This window comes from Pipistrellus hanaki, assembly GCF_964339955.1.
Source record: "Pipistrellus hanaki genome assembly, chromosome: 1".
NCBI lineage: Eukaryota > Metazoa > Chordata > Mammalia > Chiroptera > Vespertilionidae > Pipistrellus > Pipistrellus hanaki.
Window position 1 is genome coordinate 33,162,018 of NC_140503.1, and position 24,047 is coordinate 33,186,064.

Below are 24,047 nucleotides of genomic sequence, written 5' to 3' on the forward strand. Positions count from 1 at the left end.
CAAATATATGTATTCAAGCATGTTCAGCATGGAACAAAAGCAGGTGTCCGGTTGTTCATGTGGAAAATAATACAATAATAAATAATGCAAGAATAAACTATTTCCCATACAACTGTAAGCCTACTTTACCCCACCCTGTATGTGTGTACACACCATATATTTGATTCCTCTGTAGTAGTCCATTTTAAACAGTGATAGTGTAATTTATGCACTTCTTGTATATGGCTTTTTCATTTTAATAATATATCTCAGAGCCCTGGCCAGTGTGGCTTGGTTGAGTGTCATCCAATGCACCAAGAGGTCAGTGGTTTGATTCCAGGTCAGGGTACATGCCCGGGTTTCGGGCTTGATCCCTACTAGGGGGCATCTAATTGATGTTTCTCTCATTGATGCTTCTCTCTCTCTCTCTCTCCCTCCCTCCCTCTCTCTCCTTTCTTCTCTCTCTTAAATATGTATAGATCAATAAAAAACATATTTTTAAAATATGTATATATATCTTAGAGATAATTCCATATCAACCCATAAACACTTTTAGATTCTTTTTTGTATCACCATGGTATTCCATTGTATAGATTTATCATCACTTTTCAAAAATTACTCCCTTACTGATAGGCATTAGATTGATTCTAATTATTTACTGCTATAAAAAATTTGGGCCCAGCTGGCATGGCTTAGTGGTTGAGTATCCACCTATGACCCAGGTGGTCATGGTTTGATTCCCAGTCAGGGCACATGACCAGGTTGTAGGCTCCATCCCCAGTGGGGGGCATGCAGGAGGCAGCCGATCAATGATTCTCTCTCATCACTGATATTATCTATTTCTCTCCTTCTCCCTGCCTCTCTGAAATCAATAAAAAATTATTTTAAAAAATTTTGGAATGAAAGATTCTGACCAACATAATTTCATAACTATGTACAAATAATTATATCTGTAGAACACATGTTTGGATGAGAGAAGTCACACACACCCTTTCTAGTATTCTGCGGTGCCTCAGGATTCTAAGAAATAATTCACAGCCACATTCACAATGATTTACATTTCAAATATTTTATTTAAAAATTTTACCTACTCAAATCATGCTTTTCACTTTAATAAAAGTTTAGAAATAAGTTTTCAGAATACGCTCAAAACCAAAACAGTGTCAGAGATGGTTTTATTTCAGACAAAAATGACCTCAAAACCAGTGGCACAAGTACTGTCGTGGTTCTCACTCCCGCTCAGAAGGTGTCTACTTCCGAGGACTCCGAGTCCCCCTGGATGCTCGGGGATGAAGGGCAGTCCTCTGGGTTTGCCGAGGGCAGCCTCACAGACATCTTGGTGGGTGACCTCTGACCAGTGAAGGGTGTTCCTGCTTTACCGCCTGTAAGAGGAGAAAGTCATTCAGCTAAACAGATGTAGCCTGAGTATCACATGCTTTAAACTTTGCTAAATAACACAGGGGGTCAAAACAAGGACTGCATACAAGGTAATTTCTTCTCTCAAGGTGCTCAGAACTTGTCACAGAGAGAACATTTTAAAAGTATATGATATGAATGCTTATGTGCATTCATATCATATAAAGAGTGGGTTGAGCCTTAGGTGGTTTGGCTCAGTGGATAGAGCATCATCCCACAGACTGAAGGGTCCTGGATGCGATTCCAGTCAAGGGCACGTACCTTGGTTGTGGGTTCCGGGCCCTGATGGGGATGTGTGCAGGAGGCAACCAATAGATGTGTCTCTCACGTCAATGATTCTCTCTGCCTTTCCCTCTCCCTCCCACTGTCTCTAAAAGTCAATGGGAAAATATCCTCAAGTGAGGATTAACAACAAAAGAAAATCATTAAAAAAAAAAGAGAGAGAGGCGAGAGAGAGTGGGTTGTTTGGGGGGGAAGGGGAGGAAGGTTAGGGGAGAGCATGAATTCTGGAATATGATAGAGCTGGGCAGCTGGACTTATCCATCGATTTACTCAGCAAATATCAACTGAGCACCTATTATGTGCCAAGCACTGTTCCAGACTCTGGAAATTTCATCCGTGAACAAGACAAAGGCTCCAATATCACTGGCATCATATTCCAGTAGGGTGTAGGAGCAAATGAGAAACAAGGAAATAAACGTAAAGAATGTCAGGAGATGATGTGCCATATATATATATATATATATATTTTTTTTTTTAAGTGAGTGACAAGAGACTTTGGGAAAGTTATTAACTTCCCTAAACCCTAGTTTCCCCATCTATAAAATAAAGATAACTACCTACCTCAGAGGGTTCTGTGAACATTAAATGGAATAAGGCATAGGAAGTGTTTTGTATGGTGCTGGCACAGGGAAAGCACTCAGAATAGATGAGCTCTTTATAGGAGCTTCTGTTCCTTTTATGTAACTGGAGAAGAACTATCCCCAGAGGCAATGACCCTCAGGGTGGGCCACAAAGGGTAGTTGCTTCAGAAAGGGCAAGCCTGTTTCCAGGAAAGGCACTAAGCAAACCCCTGCAGCTCTAGAAGGCCTCCAAGTAACTGTGTTACTTTTAACTCTAGTAATTGTTTTTAAACAACCAATTATGTGAATAAAATGCACTATTTTATCTAAAATTGTTTCACAATGTACATTTCGGGAAAACTTTATGCAGTAGTCATCTCCATAAGCTAAAAGAGACACAGTTTTAAGAACTTCAAAAGAGACATTTTTAGACTGAGAACATTTTTTAGAGCATCATTTTCATTCCTGTTAACAGGCAAAAAGTACATTCCCATCCAGTTATGGTCCTTTACAGTTTAAAAAAAAATTTTTTTTAAAGAAAAGACAAACTGTCTTAAACCATCAGTAAAGCAAACAAATTTTCTACCTATAGTAAATACAGTCTGATGCTTTTGAATTTGACTTTCAAAATTTCCATAGTCATGTCATTACTCTATGATGTAATTGTTTCAACAGCTGTTTTCAGGTTTTTATTTTTTAAAGAGACCATTTCTTGATTCAATGGGTTTGCAGTATGTCATTTAGCCTGGTGTGCTTTTACTAGTTGGCTGAGATGCCACTGAGGGAGACCATGAGCGTGAAGCTTCCTGAGATGTACTTTCATATACTTTGTAGACATTTGGAATCTGAAGTTCAAATCTTTTAGGCTTTACAAATATTTAAAATGTATTAAGAAATGTTATGCTTTCTGTTCTCTGATATTGGATTTACAAGACTAAGGAACAGAAAAGCTAAAACTAATTTATTCTAAGTAATATAAAGATTTAAAATGTCCATTTAAGACTTTTGCCTGTATATTATCTGTATAATTTTCTTAAAATATACATAACTTTTGAAAAGGTTTTTCAACTTAGATAATTCAATTTCATCATCGGGCCTTACATTCTGACTATAGTAATCTTCAAACACTTGGTAACACCTATTATTACTAGAATATCTCTGTCATTTGCTAACTTCGAGAAATTCAAACAAAGTCTTCTCTCCTAAAACAACATTAAACAAACAGATAATTGCATGTGGCACAAGCTACATATGTGAATTTGTGGTATTCTTCTATGAGACGATAAAAGTACTTTAAATTGCCAGGTTTTGGTATTTTCTACATGCAGATAAAGACTAGTTTCTTATAAACTGCACATTTAAAAATAAAATTAAAAAGGAAAGAAATATAATGGTCTTTTTATTACTATTATTCCTCACCTGAGAATATGTATATTGGTTTTAGAGAGAGAGGAAGGGAGGGAGAAACACTGATTTGAGAAACACTGATCTGTTGCCTCCTGTGTGTACCTCAACGGGGACCAAACCTGAAACCTAGGTGTGCCCTGACCAGCAATCGAACCTGCAACCTTTTCATCTAAGTACATGAAGGTTCTTAACCCATATTTCATGGATGGACAAGCAGGATCTGCGAATACCCTGACACAGTATGCAAACTACTTTCATGTAAAAGTACAATTGAGGAGGGAGACAGATGGGCATAGCTATTGTTGCCTTAGAGGGGTCTGAAGCCCCAAATACTTAAGAATCATTGCCTTAGCCGAAACCGGTTTGGCTCAGTGGTAGAGTGTCGGTCTGTGGACTGAAAGGTCCCAGGTTCGATTCCGGTCAAGGGCATGTACCTTGGTTGCGGGCACATCCCCGATGGGGGGTGTGCAGGAGGCAGCTGGTCGATGTTTCTCTCTCATCGACGTTTCTAGCTCTCTATCTCTCTCCCTTCCTCTCTGTAAAAAATCAATAATATATATATATATATCATTGCCTTAAAGGCTACCACAGACCGATGAGTTGTTTTTCCAGCAGTAATGGCAAAATAACTCTCCTGTTCATTGTGGATGCCTTCTTTCCAAAGAACCTCTATGACAGCAGTTACCAAACTGCACTCTAATTAGTTATGTACCTGTCACTTCCACAGGCTAGTACACTCCTTAAGAGCATGGGCTGGGACCTGCAGTCACTGTCTTCTGAGTGACCAGAACAGTAGATGCACAGTAAGTATCTGTGACCTCATCTCGTGTTATTTTTTGCTGTGGGTCTGTCGTTCCTGTTAAATGTGGGCTACACAAGGTCAGCGACTGTATCTTGTTTATCTCTGCATGCTACAGAGTTGTAGCATAATGCCAGGCCTCGCAATGATGGCTGAACCTGAACTGACTGGTTTCCACCTCGAGTCTGGGGCTCCTCATGACGAACAGCTTGCTTAGATTCCCGGCTGACCAGATCTGGTCTTTAGAATCAGCCCTGAGTGCCAGCAATTGCAGTCACTTCCCAGCTGTCTTTGAAAATGTAACAATATTTCAGCTGTGTTTTATTGAGTTCTTGAAGTATTTTTCCTGTCCACCCTGGACGCATCTCCTCTTGCTTTAATTCCTTGTTTAAGCAGCTGCTAAACTCTCCTGCTGCATCCAATTCTCCTCACATACTTAACCCGGCCCTGCGGAGTTTGCAGCGTTATAGCATCAGTGCTTGAGAAAAATACTATGTCTTGATGGAGAAGGTGCCCGGTCACTTGATGTTTAGTATGTAATGTTTTATCCGCCTTGCTTTCCAGAATTAGTCACTATTAAACATTTCTTTCCTTGCTTTCATGTTTAAAAGTGATTTAATATGTTAGTATAGTCTCATCCCAAAATATACTTAGACATAAATCCATTACATTTTTACGTTTACTATTGCTTCTGTTTTCTGAGTTGACAAATGCTTATTTTAAAAGTTATAATTTAAGATAAAATTCTTCCTATAGGAAGAATAAATGCATCGGGATCTGTAAAAACAACTCCGATTCTTTTTCCTCTAAAAAAGCAAGAGTTAATGTGAAAGATTCGTTTCTTCTTATGCCAGGTTCCAGCTGCTTCACTTTGTTTAAAACTGACTTCAAAGTTTAAACACTGTCCTGTCCCAACAAATAACCTCCCCCAGATGGAATTATCTCAAGTGCTGTCCTCGGAGCTCTGAATACCACACCTGCAGCCTTTTAATTCAACATTTTATAAACTTCCCAGGGGAAATGATCAATTTTTTCTGTCCCCTAACTTCCGGAGCACTGAGCGTAGTGCCTGAAGGGAGTTCTCTACCTGGGGTGCGTTGGTAGATATTTGGGCAAATAATAAACTGGGCTCGCTCTCCCTCCAGGAGCCTTTCCCTCCCCTTACTCCCCCAGGTGTATTGCCTTTGCCTTTCCCTCTCCTGAGCGCCAAGGACCCTTCTTTTGCTCCCATAACATATTTCCTGCGTCTACGCAGCCCAGCTGGCTTACCTCTACTTCCTCTGTAACTTTCTAAAGAAACTTCTCTTATAATTTAGGGGGAAAAATAGAATTACTATCTCTACTATGTTTATTATTGAGAAAAACAAATTGTAGGGAAATGAAAAAAATGGAATAGCTCCCAAGTCCAACAAGTTTTAAAGTAAAAATTATCCCCGTAAATGAGATGTAAGGGACAGATTGGGCTCAATGTGTCCGAGACCTATGGCACCTGGTGAAGCTACAGTTAACAAATTTTTTTGCATAAGAAAATCAGCATAGAAATAATCATGATTCACTTCTATTCGCTAAAAAGAACACAAACCAAATGCACTCCTCACAGTTGTCTCATAAAACCAGGCAAACAGAAGCCTGATACAGTGGCCTTCATATAAAGAAGGAAGTTAAACAGCTGGACTTTAATGACTGTCAATAAAATAATACTTTACCTAATAGATTATTATCTTTATGCAGCAAAGATTAGGAGAAGGGGGAAGCAAAAGACCAGAAGAGAATTCACAATTTGTATTAAGTAAAAGCAACCCACAGGCCATGTATACCAAGGTTAAAAGTTTTCACAGATATTTTTACTTAAGGATTTAATAATCACAAAAAGCAGCTTAGGACACAAAAGCCAGCCTGGGACATGCTGCCTAACACAATCTATGTGAAACAACCAATAAAGTTGTCAGGGAGCACAAAAGAGCCCTACACTGTTCAACAGAAGCCAAATTTTAACATTAAAATGAAACACGCCGGGGGAAACTCTCTTTATGGTTAGAAAACTATGAAGTCGAGAAATATTAAATTACTGGAGAGAGAAGCCTGTAGTATACACAGTCCTCAGGCCAAAGGCATTAGCTCCTATTGACAGCATGCTGTCAACCCATGCTCTGAAAAGCATCAATAACCACTGTTTTGAACAAATTCTTAGGGCAGAATGATTTGGAATAAAATAATAATATAGCATAACCAGTATTTTCCGATTTTCTCTAAGGCATAAGTCATCTCTCAAGCTTCCTTTATTTCACACAAATTTCAGGTGAATTTAAAAGAAGATAATTAAATGAATGTGATTTTAAACATTACATAGTTCATTAAATTAAGCAATGTATTCTCACTGGATACAAACAGTAATGTTAAACTACTGTAGTTATACTATAGGAAACATCAAAATTAAATGTTTAGAAATTAAAATGCAATATAGTTCAATGAAGAAATAAAAGCTTAAAAATAACAGTTTCAGAGGAAAATAGTTTCATAAGAGTAAGACTGTGGGCAAATACAGTTTACTTATCCTATATAATAAAAGGCTAATATGCAAATTGACCAAAAGGCAGAATGACAGCTCGCTATGACATGCACTGAGCACCAGGGGGAAGATGCTCAATGCAGGAGCTGCCACCTGGTGGTCAGTGCACTCCCACAGGGGGAGCCCCATTCTGAGCTGGCAAGCGCAGTGGTGGTGGCAGGAGCCTCTCCTGCCTCTGTAGCGGCACTAAGGATGTCTGACTGCTGGCTTAGTCCAGGGCGGGAGTGGAAGTGGGCCTAAGCCATCAGTAGGACATCCCCCAAGGGCTCCCGGATTGTGAGAGGGTGCAGGCAGGGCTGAGGGACCCTCCTCCAAGTGCATGAATTTCATGCACTAGGCCTCTAGTATATTTATAATCTGCAAATAGACCAAAACAGAACATCCAACTTTGATATTGTTTTTTTTTGTTTTGTTTTTTTAAATATATATTTTATTGATTTTTTTTTTTTTTTTTTTTTTTTTTTTTAACAGAGAGGAAGAGAGAGGGATAGAAAGTTAGAAACATCAGTGAGAGAGAAACATCAACCACCTGCCTCCTGCACATTCCCTACCAGGGATGTGCCCGCAACCAAGGTACATGCCCTTGACCTGAATCGAACCTGGGGCCTTTCAGTCCGCAGACCGACGCTCTACCACTGAGCCAAACCGGTTTCGGGTTTTTTTTTGTTTGTTTTTTTATCTTTAAATTCATTGTAAGTGCTCACTATGATGTTACTGTGAGACACTACGTATGGCCTCACTTCCCAGAATGCCTCTAAGTTTCTGAGTTGCAGAGGGACAGCCGTGCCTGTCTGGCCCTGCGCTTACCTGAGCTACCTTTCAGGTCCTGAAGGACAATCGTGGAAATGGGTATCAGGACCACCTTAGAGGCCCCTTCCACTGACGAACCATTTATCGGTAGCAAGTAAGTAGCAGTCTTCTCTGAGGCGGTTGCCTCCAAGCCCAGAATTCAAGCGTATGCATTGTGTTAAGGTAATAAATGAGCAACATCATTCCCTTTCATACTAAACAAAACGGGGTGCAAACTAAGGAAGAGGATAGGACGTTCAGTTTATGCAAGGTTCAGCTTAAAAAAATTAAGTTCCTTTTACGTACCCATCATTATTACACTAGGTGTTGTGAAGCCCGAAAAGAGGAGCAGGACATTATCTCAATCCTCTTTTATTGGAAAGACAAAATGAACACAGAGCATTATGAGAATAGTCAGCAAATCTTCCAACTGCTCCTATTCCACCTAAGATATAGGTGGATTTCAAAGGCTAACACCCAACTGAGCTCTCTGCCTTTTAAAATTATATCATTTCTATCTGCTAATGTTTCCACTTGTGTAACTCCAATGCTATGCTGGGTGATTTTTCTTTTCCTCTTCTTGTTCTATGACCTTCTGTTTTATTCTCTTTAAAAAGGTGCTATACTTTATACCTGGATGGCTTTGTGTAAAGGCGCTGTGAAACCCCTTCTAAACCAGTTTGGGGTAGAGAGAAGGGAAAGTCTGAATCACATTGGGGACTTTTCACACTAACAAGGGCTCCCTTCTATTCTGATAGGCCTGTGCTCCGGGTGTATCCCCAAAGGGAGCTGCTGCTACAGTGAAACACTCTTCTAAATTCATAAAAACCTAAATGTAAATTTTATACACTCCATTTTATTTGTAATAAAAAAAAGAATGTTTCATTAAAATTTTTTTTTTAGCTCAAGAAAGTTACAACTATTTCATTACTTTAAACCAAAACACACTAAGGTCATCTTTTTGTATCACACAAAATTGCATTAGTAAAAACATCTAAATTGAAATATCAAATCTGTTTTTACTTTTAGGTCTCCATTAAACCACTTCATAGGTTGAAGTAAAATTATTGTAATGCTGGGTTTACTTAAAGGACAAGAAAATAAATGGTTTCCCTCCATTTTACCACTTCATTTCCCCCAAAATTCAGTTCTTTGCATAGAGTTGCTCAAGAAATACCCAGCAGAGCAATGTTTCTGAAACCTTTATGTCAAAAAGAGATACCATCCTGTGATCTTTTATAGATTAGTTTTTAGGGGAAAAAACAATTTATCTATTTTATACTGTGGTATATATGATAAAAAAAAATTGCAAGTAAATGATAATCAAACACTATATTAGCTGTAAGTTGGTAGCTAAGAGCACAAACTCAGAAGCTAAGCTGCCTGAATGCAACTCTCAGTGCCAACACGAACTGGCTGCGAGACCTGAAATACCACCACTCTGCTTCAGTTTACTCTTCCGTTTCACAGGTTTCTGATGATCATTAACAAAGATGATGTATGCAACTAACGTAGAGCTGTCCCTAGAAAGTAGGCACTCAATAAGGGTAGTTTTATTGTTATTTAGCCTATGATTATTTTCTAGCTTTTCCCATTGACAAAACAACAATAATCATTCTTGTTAGGCATTTTTTTCAAAATAATTTTGACAAGGAGACTTTTTGCTTAAAAAAGAAAAAGGAATAAATACTGATCACATATTATAGCAATAGAGCTAAAAGGGACTTTACAAAGTTTCTTATCCTTACTAATAAAGAAGTCACGATTCAGAGAGGTTACTGACAAAGAAATCAATGTCACAATTAGTAGTAGGGACTGCAAGTCACAGCATACAGTTCTTCCCCACCTCCTAACTTTTTCATACTCTTCTGCTAGGATGTGTCTTCAGATACTGAGCCCCGTAAGAACAATCAGAAATGATCTCTAATACTTTCTTTTAAAATGATCAAGGAAGGAGATAGGGTGTTTAAGAGTAAAGCCTTTGCTTTCTGAGTTGGACTTGGACTAATAAGAAATCCCAGCTCTGCCATTTTTTATTAGTTACTAGAGGCCCACTGCAAGGAATTTGTGCACTGCAGGAGGGAGGGGTGTCCCTCAGCCCAACTTGCACCTTCTTGCAGGCTGGGAGCCCTCGAGGGATGTCCAACTGATGGCTTAGGCCTGCTCCCCCCAAGCCGTCAGTTGGACATCCTTAGTGCTGACGCAGAGGCGGGAGAGGGAACCATCACCACTGTTGCACTCGCCAGCCATGAGCCCGGCTTCTGGCTGAGTGGTGCTCCCCCTGTAGGAGCGTACTGACCACCAGGGGGCAGCTCCTGCATTGAGTGAGATTGGGCAGAAACCGGCTCTCCAACATTCCCCAAGGGGGTCCCAGATTGCGAGAGGGAGCAGGCCAGACCAAGCAACTCTACCAGTGCACAATCGGGGCCAGGGAAGGATGTGGGAGGTTGGCCAGCCAGGGAGGGGTCACGGGAGGGCTCCAGGGCATGCCCTGTCCATCTCTCTCAGACCCGATCAGCTGGACCCCAGCAGCAAGCTAACCTACCGGTTGGAGCATCTGTCCCCAGGTGGTTAGTGCACATCATAGCAAGCAGTTGAGTGGCCTTAGCATATCATTAGCATATTACTCTTTGATTGGTTGAATGGCCAACCAGAGGACTGGACACTTAACATACTAGTATTAGGCTTTTATTATATAGGATGTGACTTTGGGCAAAGTATGTAACCTCGCTGAGCCTCAGATTCTCAAGTATAAAATGAGACTATTACCTAACAAATGGGTTGATTGTAGATCTTAGCAGAATGCATTACATTAGGAAGTATACATAGATAGTAGCTATTATATATTACTAAGGACTAAGTGCACAAATTCGTGCACCTTAAAAGGAACAGTGGGCCGCTACGCTGCGGTGAGCACAGGAGCGGGTCTGGGCCCATTCTCCGCGCCCTCACCTGGCCCCTCCCACTGCGGCCCTGGTCCCATCTGCCAGCAGCCCCACTCCTGCCACCGCTCCCATGCGTTGACAGTGCCAGCCCCACTCGCACCTACTGATGGCGTGGAGTGACTGGGGCCAGCACCAGCAGTAGGTGCGAGTGACAACTGCTGCCCTGATTGTCCCTCAGGGGCAGGGGGAGGTGGAGAAGCCCTCAAGGGCGATATGGCCCGGCAGCCCCTGCATGCACCCGCTGACAGCACTGAGTGACCAGGATTGGCACCAGGTGCCAGCAGTGGGTACAAGTAGGGCTGGCACTGGCAGCAGGTGGTAGCCCTGGGGGGACCGCAGCATGCAGGAGCAAAGAATTTTCAGTAACTACCACAGGCTCGTCCCGATAATAGTGTCTGGCACCCCTGCTCACCTGCTCACCATCCTGGCACAGCCAACAGCAGACGCACACCCTGTTCCGTGCATCCGCTTGGTTGTCAGCGCACATCATAGAGACCAATAGTTCAGTTTTTCTGCCATTTGGTCTATTTGCATATTAGGGTTTTTTATATACATATATATTGTTGCTGTTGTTATAAACAACATTCACCTCTACCAAAATTGGAGGAGCATCTTGATTTCTCTTAACAGAATGAAAAAAGCTATTATGTCAATATCAGTGACTACTGTCATTTATTCTTGTAACAAGTAGCTGACTCATAATTCTGACTTGCTGGGTGATGGAATGGTGAGTATTGGGCTCTGCAGGTAAGAATTAAAGTAGCAAACACAACCTATATCTTGGCCAACATGATCTGAAAACTGCTTATCAAATCTGTTGTTTCTTACACTACCTCACCCTGTTGTTCAAAACTGAAGAAACCTAATACTCACTGATATTCAAGTCAAAGGATCAGAAGAGAAAATATCTAAATATTTGACCTAGAAATTTCTAAGAAATTTCAGAGTGGGTAATATGAACAAAAATTGAGTCATAAATTACCCATGAATATAATTTATCCTTTTACTTTTACCACAAAGGGTGAATGTGTCAACTTTTACTTAAATATTTCAAGACACAACAAAATAAACACAAGTGACTGGGTTTAGAGACAGAATGCAAGAATGGGAACACAGAGCCACTACAGGCAGAGCTCTCAGAGCTCTCATAATGATACTTAAATCTGTAAACCGCTATATCATTGCTTTACAAATCCTTTATGGATTACTTCTTAAACCTGTATGGTATTATAAAGCTGTTAGCTGCAAAATAAGAATATAAGGACAGAAAAAGAAAATATTACAGATCGAAGGAAGATGGCGGCGCTGGGTAAACACACCTAACGGCCGCCGGACACAAGTCCAAGGAAAAACTATAAAACAAACGTCTATCTCCCAAAAACCCAACGGAAGCTGGCTGAGAGGGAGCCTTCATCTAGACTGAAAGGGAAAGAGGAGAATCCAGGGCACAAGCGCTGAAAAACTGAGGTAGGAGGGGCGAGGACCCGCTACGGGTTGGCAGAGGATCCCTGTGCCCGGAGGACGGTGCTTTCTTCAATCCGAAGAGAGAAAAGCGCCCAATCTCTCTGAAATTCAGTTTCTGGGGAGAGGCTAAACTGTCTGCCATCGGGTCAGAAAGTGGGGCTGGCTTGCTTGCAGAGCTGAGATTGTTTACTGTGCTGTAGTGCGAGACATGGGGAGGCGTGGGGACACCATCCGAGAGGTGGCCAGCGGCCATTGCTGTTGGCCATGCCCCAGCCTAGTGACACCCTGAGACTCCGCCCTGAGACTCCGCCCCTCACAACACATCCAAGCTCCAAGCAGCGGACTTTGCATATGAATGGCCCTCTCTGTTGCAGTTCAGCAAAATTGCAACCTGGGGCAAACAGATCCAAGGAGGACAGGACTATAGCTCACGCTGTAGCTTCTGCGACAGTACTGGCCTCAGACAGTAGCTGAACTGCACCTCATTGAGACCCAGAAACCAGAGTTCTAGTGCTGTTTCAATCCCTCACACCCATAAGTGACACATTAAGGAGACCTTCTCAGTGAGCACCAAAGCCCCACTGAAACAAGGTGTGTCTCCAGCGCAGCAGTTCTTCCTTTATAGACACAGCGGATCCTCACAAACAATTGGCCTGGAGGTCAATTCCTCCAGTATACCAACAGCAATCAAGGCTTAATTACACCAAGACTGTGCAATAAGCCCACAAAGGGATATAGCAAAAGCAATCACCTCAGGTGATTGGGGAAGCTGAGCTACTGACCCCTATAGGTCAACAACCACATAAAGCCACTCTATCAAAACAGGGAGATGGCCAAAATGAGGAAACACAGAAAAATGACATGAATGGGAGAGATGGAGGAGAATAAACTAATGGATAACACACAGTTCAGAATCACATTTATAAGATTACTCAAGAATCTTCTAAAAATCTTTGAGAAACTTGATGAGACCTCTAAGAAGCTTGGTGAGACTTTCAAGCACCTTAAAGAGAATACCAAAAAATTGAAAAGGACCAGTCAGAAATTAAGCATACAATCTCTGAAATAAAGAATATACAGAAACTCAACTATAGATCAACGTAACCCAAGAATCAAACCAAAGATCTGGAATATAAGGAAGAAAAAATTACCCAACCAGAGAGGCAGAAAGAAAGAAGAATCCAAAAGTGTGACGACAGTGTAAGGAGCCTCTGGGACTGCTTAAAGCGTAACAACATCCGGAGTTTTGGGGTGCCAGAGGAGAGCGAGCAGGATATTGAAGGCTTAATGGAAGAAATAATAACAGAAAACTTTCCCTACCTGGTAAAAGAAATAGACTTAAAAGTTCAGGAAGCAAACAGAACCCCAAACAAGAGGAATCCAAGGAGGGCCAACACCAAGAAACATCATAATTAAAATGCCAAGGGCAAAAGACAAAGAGAGAATCTTACAAGCAGCAAGAGAAAAACAGCTAGTTACCTACAAGGGAGTACCCATACGACTGTCAGCTGATTTCTCAACAGAAACTATGCAGGCCAGAAGGGAGTGGCAAGAAATATTCAAAATGATGAACAACAAGAACCTACAACCAACATTACTCTACCCAGCAAAGCTATCATTCAGAATTGAAGGTCAGATAAAGAGCTTCACAGACAAGAAAAAGTTAAAGGAGTTCATCAACACCAAACCAGAATTACATGAAATGCTGAAGGGTATTCTTTAAGGAGAGGAATAAGAAGAAAAAAGTAAAGGTAAAAATTATGAACAACAAAAAGACATAAAATACATACCTACCAACAAGAGAACCTAAATATCAAGTGAATAAAAAATGTGAAGAACAAAATGGACTAGTGAATATAATGGAATCAGGGACATAGGGATTGGACTAACAATTCTCAGGGGGTGAGGGAAGAGATTGGACAAGAATCTTACACCTATGGATGAAGACAGAGGCGGGGGGTAAGGGCATGGGGTGGAGTTGGGGATCATGTGGAGGGGAGCTATGGGGGAAGAGGGAGGAAAGAGGAACACCTGTAATAATCCAAACAATAAAGATTATATATACACACACACATACACACACACACACACACACACACACACACACACACACATATATATAAAGAATATAAGGACAAAGACTCCAAAAATGAATTTTTCAACTCACAAGAGATTTTAAATAGATAATGTCCAGAATTTGTAACAAAATCTAATGAGAAATCTAATATGTAATAAGATTCAGAATAGCTGCATCTTTTATAATAATTTGAGTTCACTGACAAAAAAGTAATGCTGTAAATATTGAGATAGTTAAAATATAGAAAAAGAAGTTAATATTTTTAAGTCAATTAAGTTACTCATTGGCTCCCTCCAATAACAGCATTGTCAGAAACAGTATGGTGGCAGCATAAAAGCTTACATTCAACTGCCACGAAGCTGATTGATAATTCAGAAAATAGTGAGCTACCCTATCCAGAATGCAGACCATGATTTATTTGAATAGTGTAGATTTAATTACGAAAGCTCATTTAAAAACCACTTAAGTGCTTGAATGTATTGCTGTGTGGTGTTATGACAAAGAGAGTTCCTGCCTTTTAGGGGCAGGAATGTCTGGAGGGACATTCCAGCATTAAAATTTGGTTGAGAGCTGAGAGACCCGATGTTTTAGTAGACAGCTTTATCTACAGTACACTTCCTGCGTGACACAGTACTAAAATAAATTCCTCTCGGATAATTATCTATAAAAGCATGCCGTAATGGTTTGAAAATGAAAAGAACCTTAAAAAAATACAATAGGTTTGCCTCATGAAAGAAGACTTACATTTCACGTGATTTTATTTATTCAAGGTACAGAAACCAGAGAACTAATCTACTATGCTGTTTTAAGGCAGGACAGTGGTTAACCCGGCGAGGGGGAGGTTGTGATTGAAAGAGAACGTGAGGGCGCGTCAGGGAGCTGGCTGGGAGTTAGACAAGTAGCTTCGTTTTTGAAAATTCTTGCAGCTGTAATACTCTTAAGTGTGCATTTCAGTATATTACACTTCCATAAAAATATTATATTGGGGGGAAAAAACTATAAATTAGTTTCAGCAATGAAAAGGTGATTCCTTTATATAGTGTGTCCCAAAAAAATGTATACACACTTTAACATCTGCTTTTATTATATTTTGAAGATGAAATGTATTTTAATAAACTTTGCTTTTATAATGATTCAAAGTGTGTACACATTTTGAAGTGCTTTCTAATGATTAAAATAGCCACATAACCAACCTTACTTATTAGACAGACTTTAATATCAAGTGAATGGCTATTGCTAAGTCACAGGCCATACTGTTAACTACAAAGACAAATTCCTTTCTATTTCTTTTCTTAAAATCTTGAAATACCAGTGAGCTGAAATTATTCAGAAGCGGAAGGTGAGCTTTTGTCATTGTAACTCTAGTTTGACTCTCATTAGGATTCTTGATGCTCTGCAACAATTAGCTACTCAAATTAAAAGCACAAATTACTATCATTTTAACTAATCTTGAAAGCACTTTATTAATATGATAAAGCATAATATTTATAAAATAGTAATACATTCTATAAAAGGCATTTAATTCCTTATTTTTGGTGCATAAAAAGTTTGCCATTTCAGTTCATGTCTATAAAAAAGCAATGATATAACTATATATATATACATTCAACTTTGCCCTTCCAGTGTGGCTCAGTGGTTGAATGTCAACCTATAAACCAGGAGGGCGCGGTTTGAGTCCTGGTCAGGGCGCATGCACTGTTTTCAAATTCTATCTCTGGTAGCAGGTGTGCAGGAGGCAGCTGATCAATGATTTCTCTCATCACTGATGTTTCTATTTCTCTCTCTCTCTCCCTTCCTCTCTGAAATCAATAAAATATATATATTTATAAAATAAAAATAAATAAGCTCAACTTTAACTCTTCTTCAACAATAACTCCTATAACTTTAATTACCAGAGGCCACAATTAGAGGAGACCACTATTATCACATTCTTATAAATGACATTCGATAGCAAACAAAGCTGAAGGCAAAGAAACTCCCTAATAGCTACCAAGCAGTTTGAACCTAAGTGCCTCTACCATCCACACACAAAAAATCCAATTTCAGAGAAGGAAATCCTTCTTCAACATAAACATTTCATTCAGGTTATGGCCTGGGACGATTACTAAAAACACACTGAATTATTTGTATAGCTTTTACGGTGGGCTTTTCCAGAAATCTAGCCATTTCTGACTAAACGTGGAAACAAGAATTCAATGTGGCACAGTGACCAGTTCACTTCACCAAGGCCAGACCTGTTCACTTTTGAAAAAGAGTGAAAGAATGAAAAATGAGCTTTCAAATACAGGAAGCCACTAGAAAATAAGAGCACCACCAGCCCATATCCTAACATTCGAGCCTTAAAGATTTTTCTGTTGAATAGCGAGTTTCGGGGTGAGGGGGTGGGGAGGCGAGGGTGGATTTCTGTTCACTGTACACACGACACCAATGGGAATAGGGGCCAGTCCAAGTTCTACGTTCCCCGTGCTCCGGGTAATAGCTCCAAGCTGTGAGGCGCAGCTGCAAAGGCCCTGCCAGCGAGGCCGGCGCAGCAGTGCTTTGATAGCATGGGGCCCTGAAGTGTCAGGATATAGAGAAGGCAGCAGTTGTTGGCTGTGAAAACAGTCTGATACAAACCAGATGGGAACTTACTAGATGGGCAACACAAAGGAAAACAATTGGCTCATTCAACAAAGTCAGGCCCCTGCCCCAGAGAATTCGCAGAAGACAATAACAGTCACCCAGAGTTGATGCAAACAAGAAACAGCCATGTGGTTACAGTTTAAAGAATTGTTTTTCCTCAGACTAAACAAAGTTTTGATTTCTAATTCTTGTGTTCATTAATTGTAGTTTGGTGCACAGGCCTTGTGCCAGAGACAAATATTTCATTCAGGCAATATGGATTTTTTGTGACGCTGAGAAAAATATATGGGGACATGGAGACTAATTTGGTGCTGCTTCCTGTAAAGTGCCCCGAACACAGGCTAAGCTATTTCAGGAAACTGGCGAATTGAGAGAATGATTGATCATGCTGACATGGTAATTAGAAAATATCCAACATAATATTTCCAGGACTTCCTATGTCTGATTTGTTTTAACGTAGGCAGACGGGCATGAAAGGCAATAATCACAAGTTTCTTGGAACCACATTTCTACCTAATAATTTTTATGTTTTTTAATTCATTAGGTAGGACATATTACTGCAACTGTATTCGTAAGAAAAAGTGCCAGGGTTCTCCACAGCCTTACTGTGTGAGGCTCATCACATGACAAAGTTACTCTCCCTATGAGCTGACAAGTATAACAAAGATTAACAAGTAGGTTTTAAGGTAAATATTGACGGTAATGTTTCACTTAAAGACTTTGTAAGTATGTACTCCACAACAGAGTAATTTGTTTTACTATTTTAAAAGAAAGTAAACAGCATCCTAGCTTAAAATAATTCACGGGTAATTGAATTTCTTCCACCGGAAACCCTATCACACTTTGGGCCTCGGCATGTACCACGAATGTGAAAAATTCACCCAAGAAACCTTCCGTTGGTAGCCACCATTCTTAGGTGGTGCCCGAGGAGCCCGTTAAAGAAACTCTGAAAACAAAAGCATTTTCATGCACACACACTATCTGAACATATTTTGTAACTATATAATACATTTCATCCTGTTTCGTTTTGCTCTTTTATAATAATAATAAATAATAATTAGGTTTGTTAAAAGAGAAGACAGTCGAAACCGGTTTGGCTCAGTGGGTAGAGCGTCGGTTTGCGGACTGAAAGTTCCCAGGTTCGATTCCGGTCAGGGGCATGTACATTGGTTGCGGGCACATCCCCGGCAGGGGGTGTGCAAGAGGCGACAGGTCGATGTTTCTCTCTCGTCGACGTTTCTAGCTCTCTATATCTCTCCCTTCCTCTCTGTAAAAAAAAATCAATAAAATATTTTAAAAAAAACAGAGAAGACATATATCTATGAAACTGAAAATTATTATAGTCCATGAACAAATGCTTCCCAAGTTGCATTTGCTGCACTGTCCACATTATTTTCACTGACTCTTCCACCCTAGAAACTGAAGCCAAATAATTACATCTCTCTCACTGCATTAGATCTTCCCCCCTTGCAAGGTAATTCTGAAGTAACCCAGAGAAGCAGAAATGGAGTAACGACTTGTTGTGTAGGTTGATACCCTCATAAGCATTTTCAGCCACAGGAATTTTCCCTCTGCACTCGGTTGCACATGCACACACACACTCATACATACTTTTTTAAAGTCTAAATTAATTTGTAGCAACAGTGCTGAATAACCGAGCATTTTAACTGTAATGATCAAATCCAAGAAATCAGTTTCTGCTATTGTAAGCTAATTACCATGTAAAAAGCAGGAAAAGAAAAACATTTTAAAAGTGTTTTTAAAGTCTTATATAAGAAGAATTAAGAATACATCACTCAGCAGTGAATCAATTCTGTTAAAAGTTTTTTCAACACATGAAATCAACTCACAAAATGCTTAAGAAAAGTAGTTTATCTTGGATTTATTAAATTATTTCTTAGACTCTGAGTTAACTCATGAAAAATATTGAGTTGTATCATTCCAATTATTAGGCATATTGATAATTATTCATGCCCTTCTTCAGAAATTCCCCATTTCTGCTTTTAAGGGTGTTTATATATACTGTATATAAACTGTATATATATAAACTGTTTATATATACTGTATATATATAAGATACTAACCTAATGGAGTACCATAAATTTTATAATATTGTATAAGGAAAAAAAAAAACACACAAGAAACTGCATTTAACAAGTTTTTACCTCAAAAGTTGACCCTGATATAATTTCAGAGAAGACAGGGCTAGTTAATGCAGAACATTTCAGGTCATTGTGAGGAGTCTGAGTTTTATTCTGGTACAAAACAAAGTCTTGGAGGGTTGTAAACAAGGAGTCATGTGATCTGATTCATATTTTTAAAAGATTACTCTGGGTGAATAATAGGTAATAATAGAGGATCAAAAATGAATAGAGGAAGAACAGTTGAGAAACTTCTCAGGATACTATTTAGGTTGAATGATATTGTGCTTAAAAAATTAACTGCACAACCACAACAGGTAGAAAACTTAGTTTGATATCAAGTCACTGAAATAAAGCTTGGCCAGTTTTATTAGAATACTGAAAACCACACTATTGAACAACAGTTTCTAATAACTTCTGTGGACATGAAGACAAGCAAAGAGCAGGGAGGTTACATAAGATACAGGAGCCTCTGTTTTCTCGTCTGTATAATAAAACAATAATAAAAACATCTTTACATACAAGTTTGTTGTGAAAATGAAAGCTATGATATAAGAGAAGTTCCTTGTCAGCTGTAAAACATTTGACTAATGTAAGGTTTCTTTTCTTTTCTTTTCTTTTCTTCTTCTTCTTCTTCTTTTTTAATGTAAGGTTTCACCAATGTGGGTTCGGGGGGAAAAAACAGATCTATCACACTTGGCAGTGATTGCGTTCTGTCCTATGAATGATGTATTTGAGTAGAGCATGATCAAACTAGTAAAGAAATTGGAAAAATGACATAAAATAAGGAAAAGATCATCAGCTTTGCACACATGTAGTAGGGGGCTTAAATCCCAAATTTTCAAGCTTTCAGAAACTTCTATTTATTTTTTAAATATATTTTAATTGATTTTTTACAGAGAGGGAAAGGGATAGAGAGTTAGAAACATAGATGAGAGAGAAACATCGATCAGCTGCCTCCTGCTCGTCCCCCACTGGGGATGTGCCTGCAACCAAGGTACATGCCCTTGACCGGAATCAACCTGGGACCTTTCAGTCCACAGGTCGACGCTCTATCCACTGAGCCAAACCGGTTCCGGCAAAACTTCTCTCTTTAAAAATGGGTATACAAATAAGTAAATAATAAAAAAAATAAAAATGGGAATACACCTACCTCTATGGCATGGTATTGTAAGAAATAAATGAGATAACACTATTGCTAATAATAGCAAGGTTTATTGTAAGAAATAAATGAGATAATAACACTATTGCTAATAATAGCAAGATAATAATAGCAAGGTTTCAGTAAATAGACACTATTGCTAAGATTATGACTGTGATCAGGGCACAAAAATACTAGGGGTGGGGTTAAAGATGGATAAGTCATTTTTTTTCAGTAGGAAGTTCAATAAGGACTTAGAGCTGAATTTTGAAGATTAAGAAGTAGGTAGACATGGGATAAGAAGGAAACTCCAGGTGGGAAGATACCATGCAAAGGCATTGAGACTTAGAAGTATCGTGTGTGGAGAGGGCTCAATTAATATTTATTGAACTGACTGGGTTGATTACACATTAGTTTATTGAATGTGCCAATAAGGATAATTTTTGAACTGATCATTCTTTTCTAAAGTCTAAAAATTTATTTTAAAAACAGGAATGTTTCTATCAAGTGCTTTAGAGTTATTAGCACATACACTATCTTTTTTTTCTTTGCTTCTAGTTAAATAATAAATTATAAAGCATAAATGTTCCAGACTTTTAGCTTGAATAGAATGTGTTCTTAAATAAACACCTAAATATGCAACTTATATTACATTGAAGATATGTTTTATAAAAATACTAGAGGCCTGGTGCACAAGATTCGTGCATTGGGGAGGAGGGGGCGGGGGGGAGGTTCCCTCACCCCCACCTGCACCCTCTCGCAGTCCAGGACCCTTCAGAGATCAGGCCTAAGCCAGCAGTCAGACATCCCTCCTGCAGTCCGGGGCTCTCGCAGTCCAGGACCCCTCCCTCCTTACCACCTGCCCACAGCAGAGGCAGGAAAGGCTCCCACCACCACCACCGCACTCATCAGCCTTGAGCCTGGCTTCTGGCTAAGTAATGCTCCCTGTGTGGGACCACACTGACCACAAGGAGGTAGCTCCTGCATTGAGCGTCTGTCCCCTGGTGGTCAGTGCATGTCATAGCAACTGGTAGTTCTGCAGTTTGGTCTATTTGCATATTAGCCTTTTATTATATAGGACAATTGGCCAGGCGTGAGAAATTCCTGCACAGGTAGGATCCCTAGGCCTGGCCGGTGATCAGGGCCAATCTTCCCTGGCTGCTGGCAGCTGGCCCTGCTCCTGCCAATCATCGCCTGTCACCCAGGTAATTGGGTACCCAGCGCCACCCACATCAGCTGCCACCCACCCCCAGTTCCTGGTTCCCCATCGGGCAATCAGAGCCTGTTGGCTGGGTAGAGGAACCAACAGGTTGGCCATTCCCACCCACTCTCCGGCCCCACCCCTGTGGCCACCAGTCACCCTCTATGTGTGGGGCAACTGGCTGGGTGATCAGGGCCCCAGCACTGCCTCCATCTGCCACCACCCATCCCTGGTTCCCCATTTCTCATCAGGCAATCAGGGCCTGCAGGTTGGGGACAGCTCCTGCATTGAGCATCTGCCCCTGGTGGTTACTGCACATCATAGCCAACCAGTGGTTCTGTTATCCAGTCGATTTGCAAATTATGCTTCTATATATGTAGATTATTCATTCAAAGTGAAATACATACTTTTCCATGAAACAGCCATAATTTGGGGTCGATGTATTCTTAGAAGCATTTAACTGTCAGACAAGATGTGGGTTTAATTCCCTTGTAATAAGGTGAATTTCCTTTATTATCTTCAAGGCCTCTGTTTGAGATAGCATTGAATCCCTTCAAGGTCACCCAAAGGCCTGAAGACCCTAAAGCCAGCATCTCAAACTCAAAGGCTAACATAGGCCAGATAAACAAGGTTTAAGTTTATGTGGGCTGCAAAAAAACAAAAGCTTTAATTTTCATAGAAACATAGGTTTATTTCAAAAGTATAGTATAAAAAAAGAAGCAAGAGCAATGATAAAATTAATATTTTCTTCCTGACACCTGGCATCTCTTCTCTGCTACTATCTTTCCTACTTCGGGGGAAGTCTTGTTCGCAGTGATTACTTTCAAAACTGACCCGAAGTGAATGTCAGTAATTCTGGATCTGACAGGAGATTATTTCCTTTCAAATTGTAAATAACTGCTCACACTGTTATGTTGGCTGGGCCACAAACATGTTTGTTGTGGGTCACATGTGGCCCATGGGCTATGAGTTTGACTTGCTTGCCTAAAGGATTATTCTGCCACTCTGACTCTCCTATTCTCTGAAACATTAGGCAATGTCTCAGAGTTTCATCAAATAAAAAATAAATTTTAAAAATTTTATGGAAATAAAGTCATAACTGACTGTATTTGACAAGGCAATTATATTCATTTAAAAATATTCAGGATGGAGATATGTTTCAATTATAAAGTGAAACACTGGGCTTTTATTTAAAATGCTTACTGGGTATTTGTCTTAGTCAAAGCTGACACAAGTCTGCTCTCCTAACTTCTGTATTAGATGAAAAATTAAATTTAAAAATTCACACATATTAAATCCATTATTTTAAACTCTTTCTAAATAAAACTTCTTCCTACTAGTAACACCTTGGTTTCTCTTATTCTTCTTATGATTTTTATTGACTTACTGAATGTTAACTGGACATTATTTAGTGAAATTGTTCTAAGTCAACAAAAAATTTACTATTGCCATCTTGTGGTCAGACATTCATATTTATGAAACAAAGACAACGTCACTTCCCTAAAGAGAGATATTTACAAACAAAGATACTTTCCTATCAGCTGAGAAAAATGATTTTATTACATATAACATCCCCAAAGGTGATAAAATTCATTTATAATTTTTAAAAACGAAATTAAATGTCAAGTCATTGGCCATGAATAGTAACAGTAATCAGTAGAAGGAGATCAAGTCAGTCCTGATATTATGTTAGGAACATTAATTTGCTCTATATACTGACATGATTAATTTTTAAATACCATGAGAAAAGTTTTATAGGCAATTTTTCATAGGAGTCTAAAATACGTTATTACCACTATTATACCAGGGTTAGGTTAAAAAGAAGTCGGGAGGGTAAAGTTCTGACAAGTTGAAGCAAGAGAGGAACAGAAAACAAACAAAAAGTAAAAATCTAAACCTCATATAGCATGACCTTAACAAATACCTTGGTGGCTCTTAATTTAAGTTCTCCCCAAATGCCAAATGCATAGCTATATTGCAACTACATTGTCACTCAATAAATGAGATTACAAAACACAATTGTAAAAACAAAGAAAAACATTCCACTGCTTAACGTATTCCTAATACTTCTTCCTGGATTGTGAATAGAAAGTTTTAATCATTATAAATCTTAAGTTCTACTGCCAAATTTCAGAATTTAGGTTATATAAAATGTAAATGCCTAAGAAGCAAGAAGGCACACGAAAGGCCAACAGCCTTACAGGAACATAAAAACAACATCAAAATACCATGATACAGGTTATAGAATTAATGTTTAACCACACAATTTTGATAATCAAACAACAATACAGAAAAGTTCATCCATATAATTGCATTTAACATGAGAATCCTGTTTTTTAAGTGGTATTTGATCAGCATCCATACACAACACTAAGAAGCCTTTATAAAGCACCTTAACAGCCATACCCCTGTCTTCATCAATTGTACAAGAATCAGCCGAAGCCGGTTTGGCTCAGTGGTAGAGCGTTGGTCTGAGGACTGAAAGATCCCAGGTTCGATTCCGGTCAACGGCATGTACCTTGGTTGCGGGCACATCCCTGGTAGGGGGTGTGCAGGAGGCAGCTGGTTGATGTTTCTTTCTCATTGACGTTTCTAGCTCTCTATCTCTTTCCCTTTCTCCTTGTTAAAAATCAATAAAATATATTAAAAAAAAAA

General features: G+C 39.5%; 1 protein-coding gene across 5 annotated transcripts in view; it reads right to left on the reverse strand.

Moving 5' to 3' along the window:
* Positions 1–494: 494 nt before the first annotated feature.
* The window catches only part of KIAA0586, a 95,073-nt gene continuing 71,520 nt past the window's right edge, over positions 495–24,047 (reverse strand). For 2 of the 5 annotated variants that reach the window (XM_084894695.1, XM_084894694.1), the window contains exon 31: positions 495–1,361. In XM_084894695.1, the coding sequence (XP_084750821.1) occupies positions 1,219–1,361 (143 nt within the window). In that variant the 3' untranslated portion in view covers positions 495–1,218. The remainder of the gene's footprint in view (positions 1,362–24,047) is intronic. The other 3 variants (XM_084894697.1, XM_084894696.1, XM_084894698.1) reach the window with 2 other exon arrangements.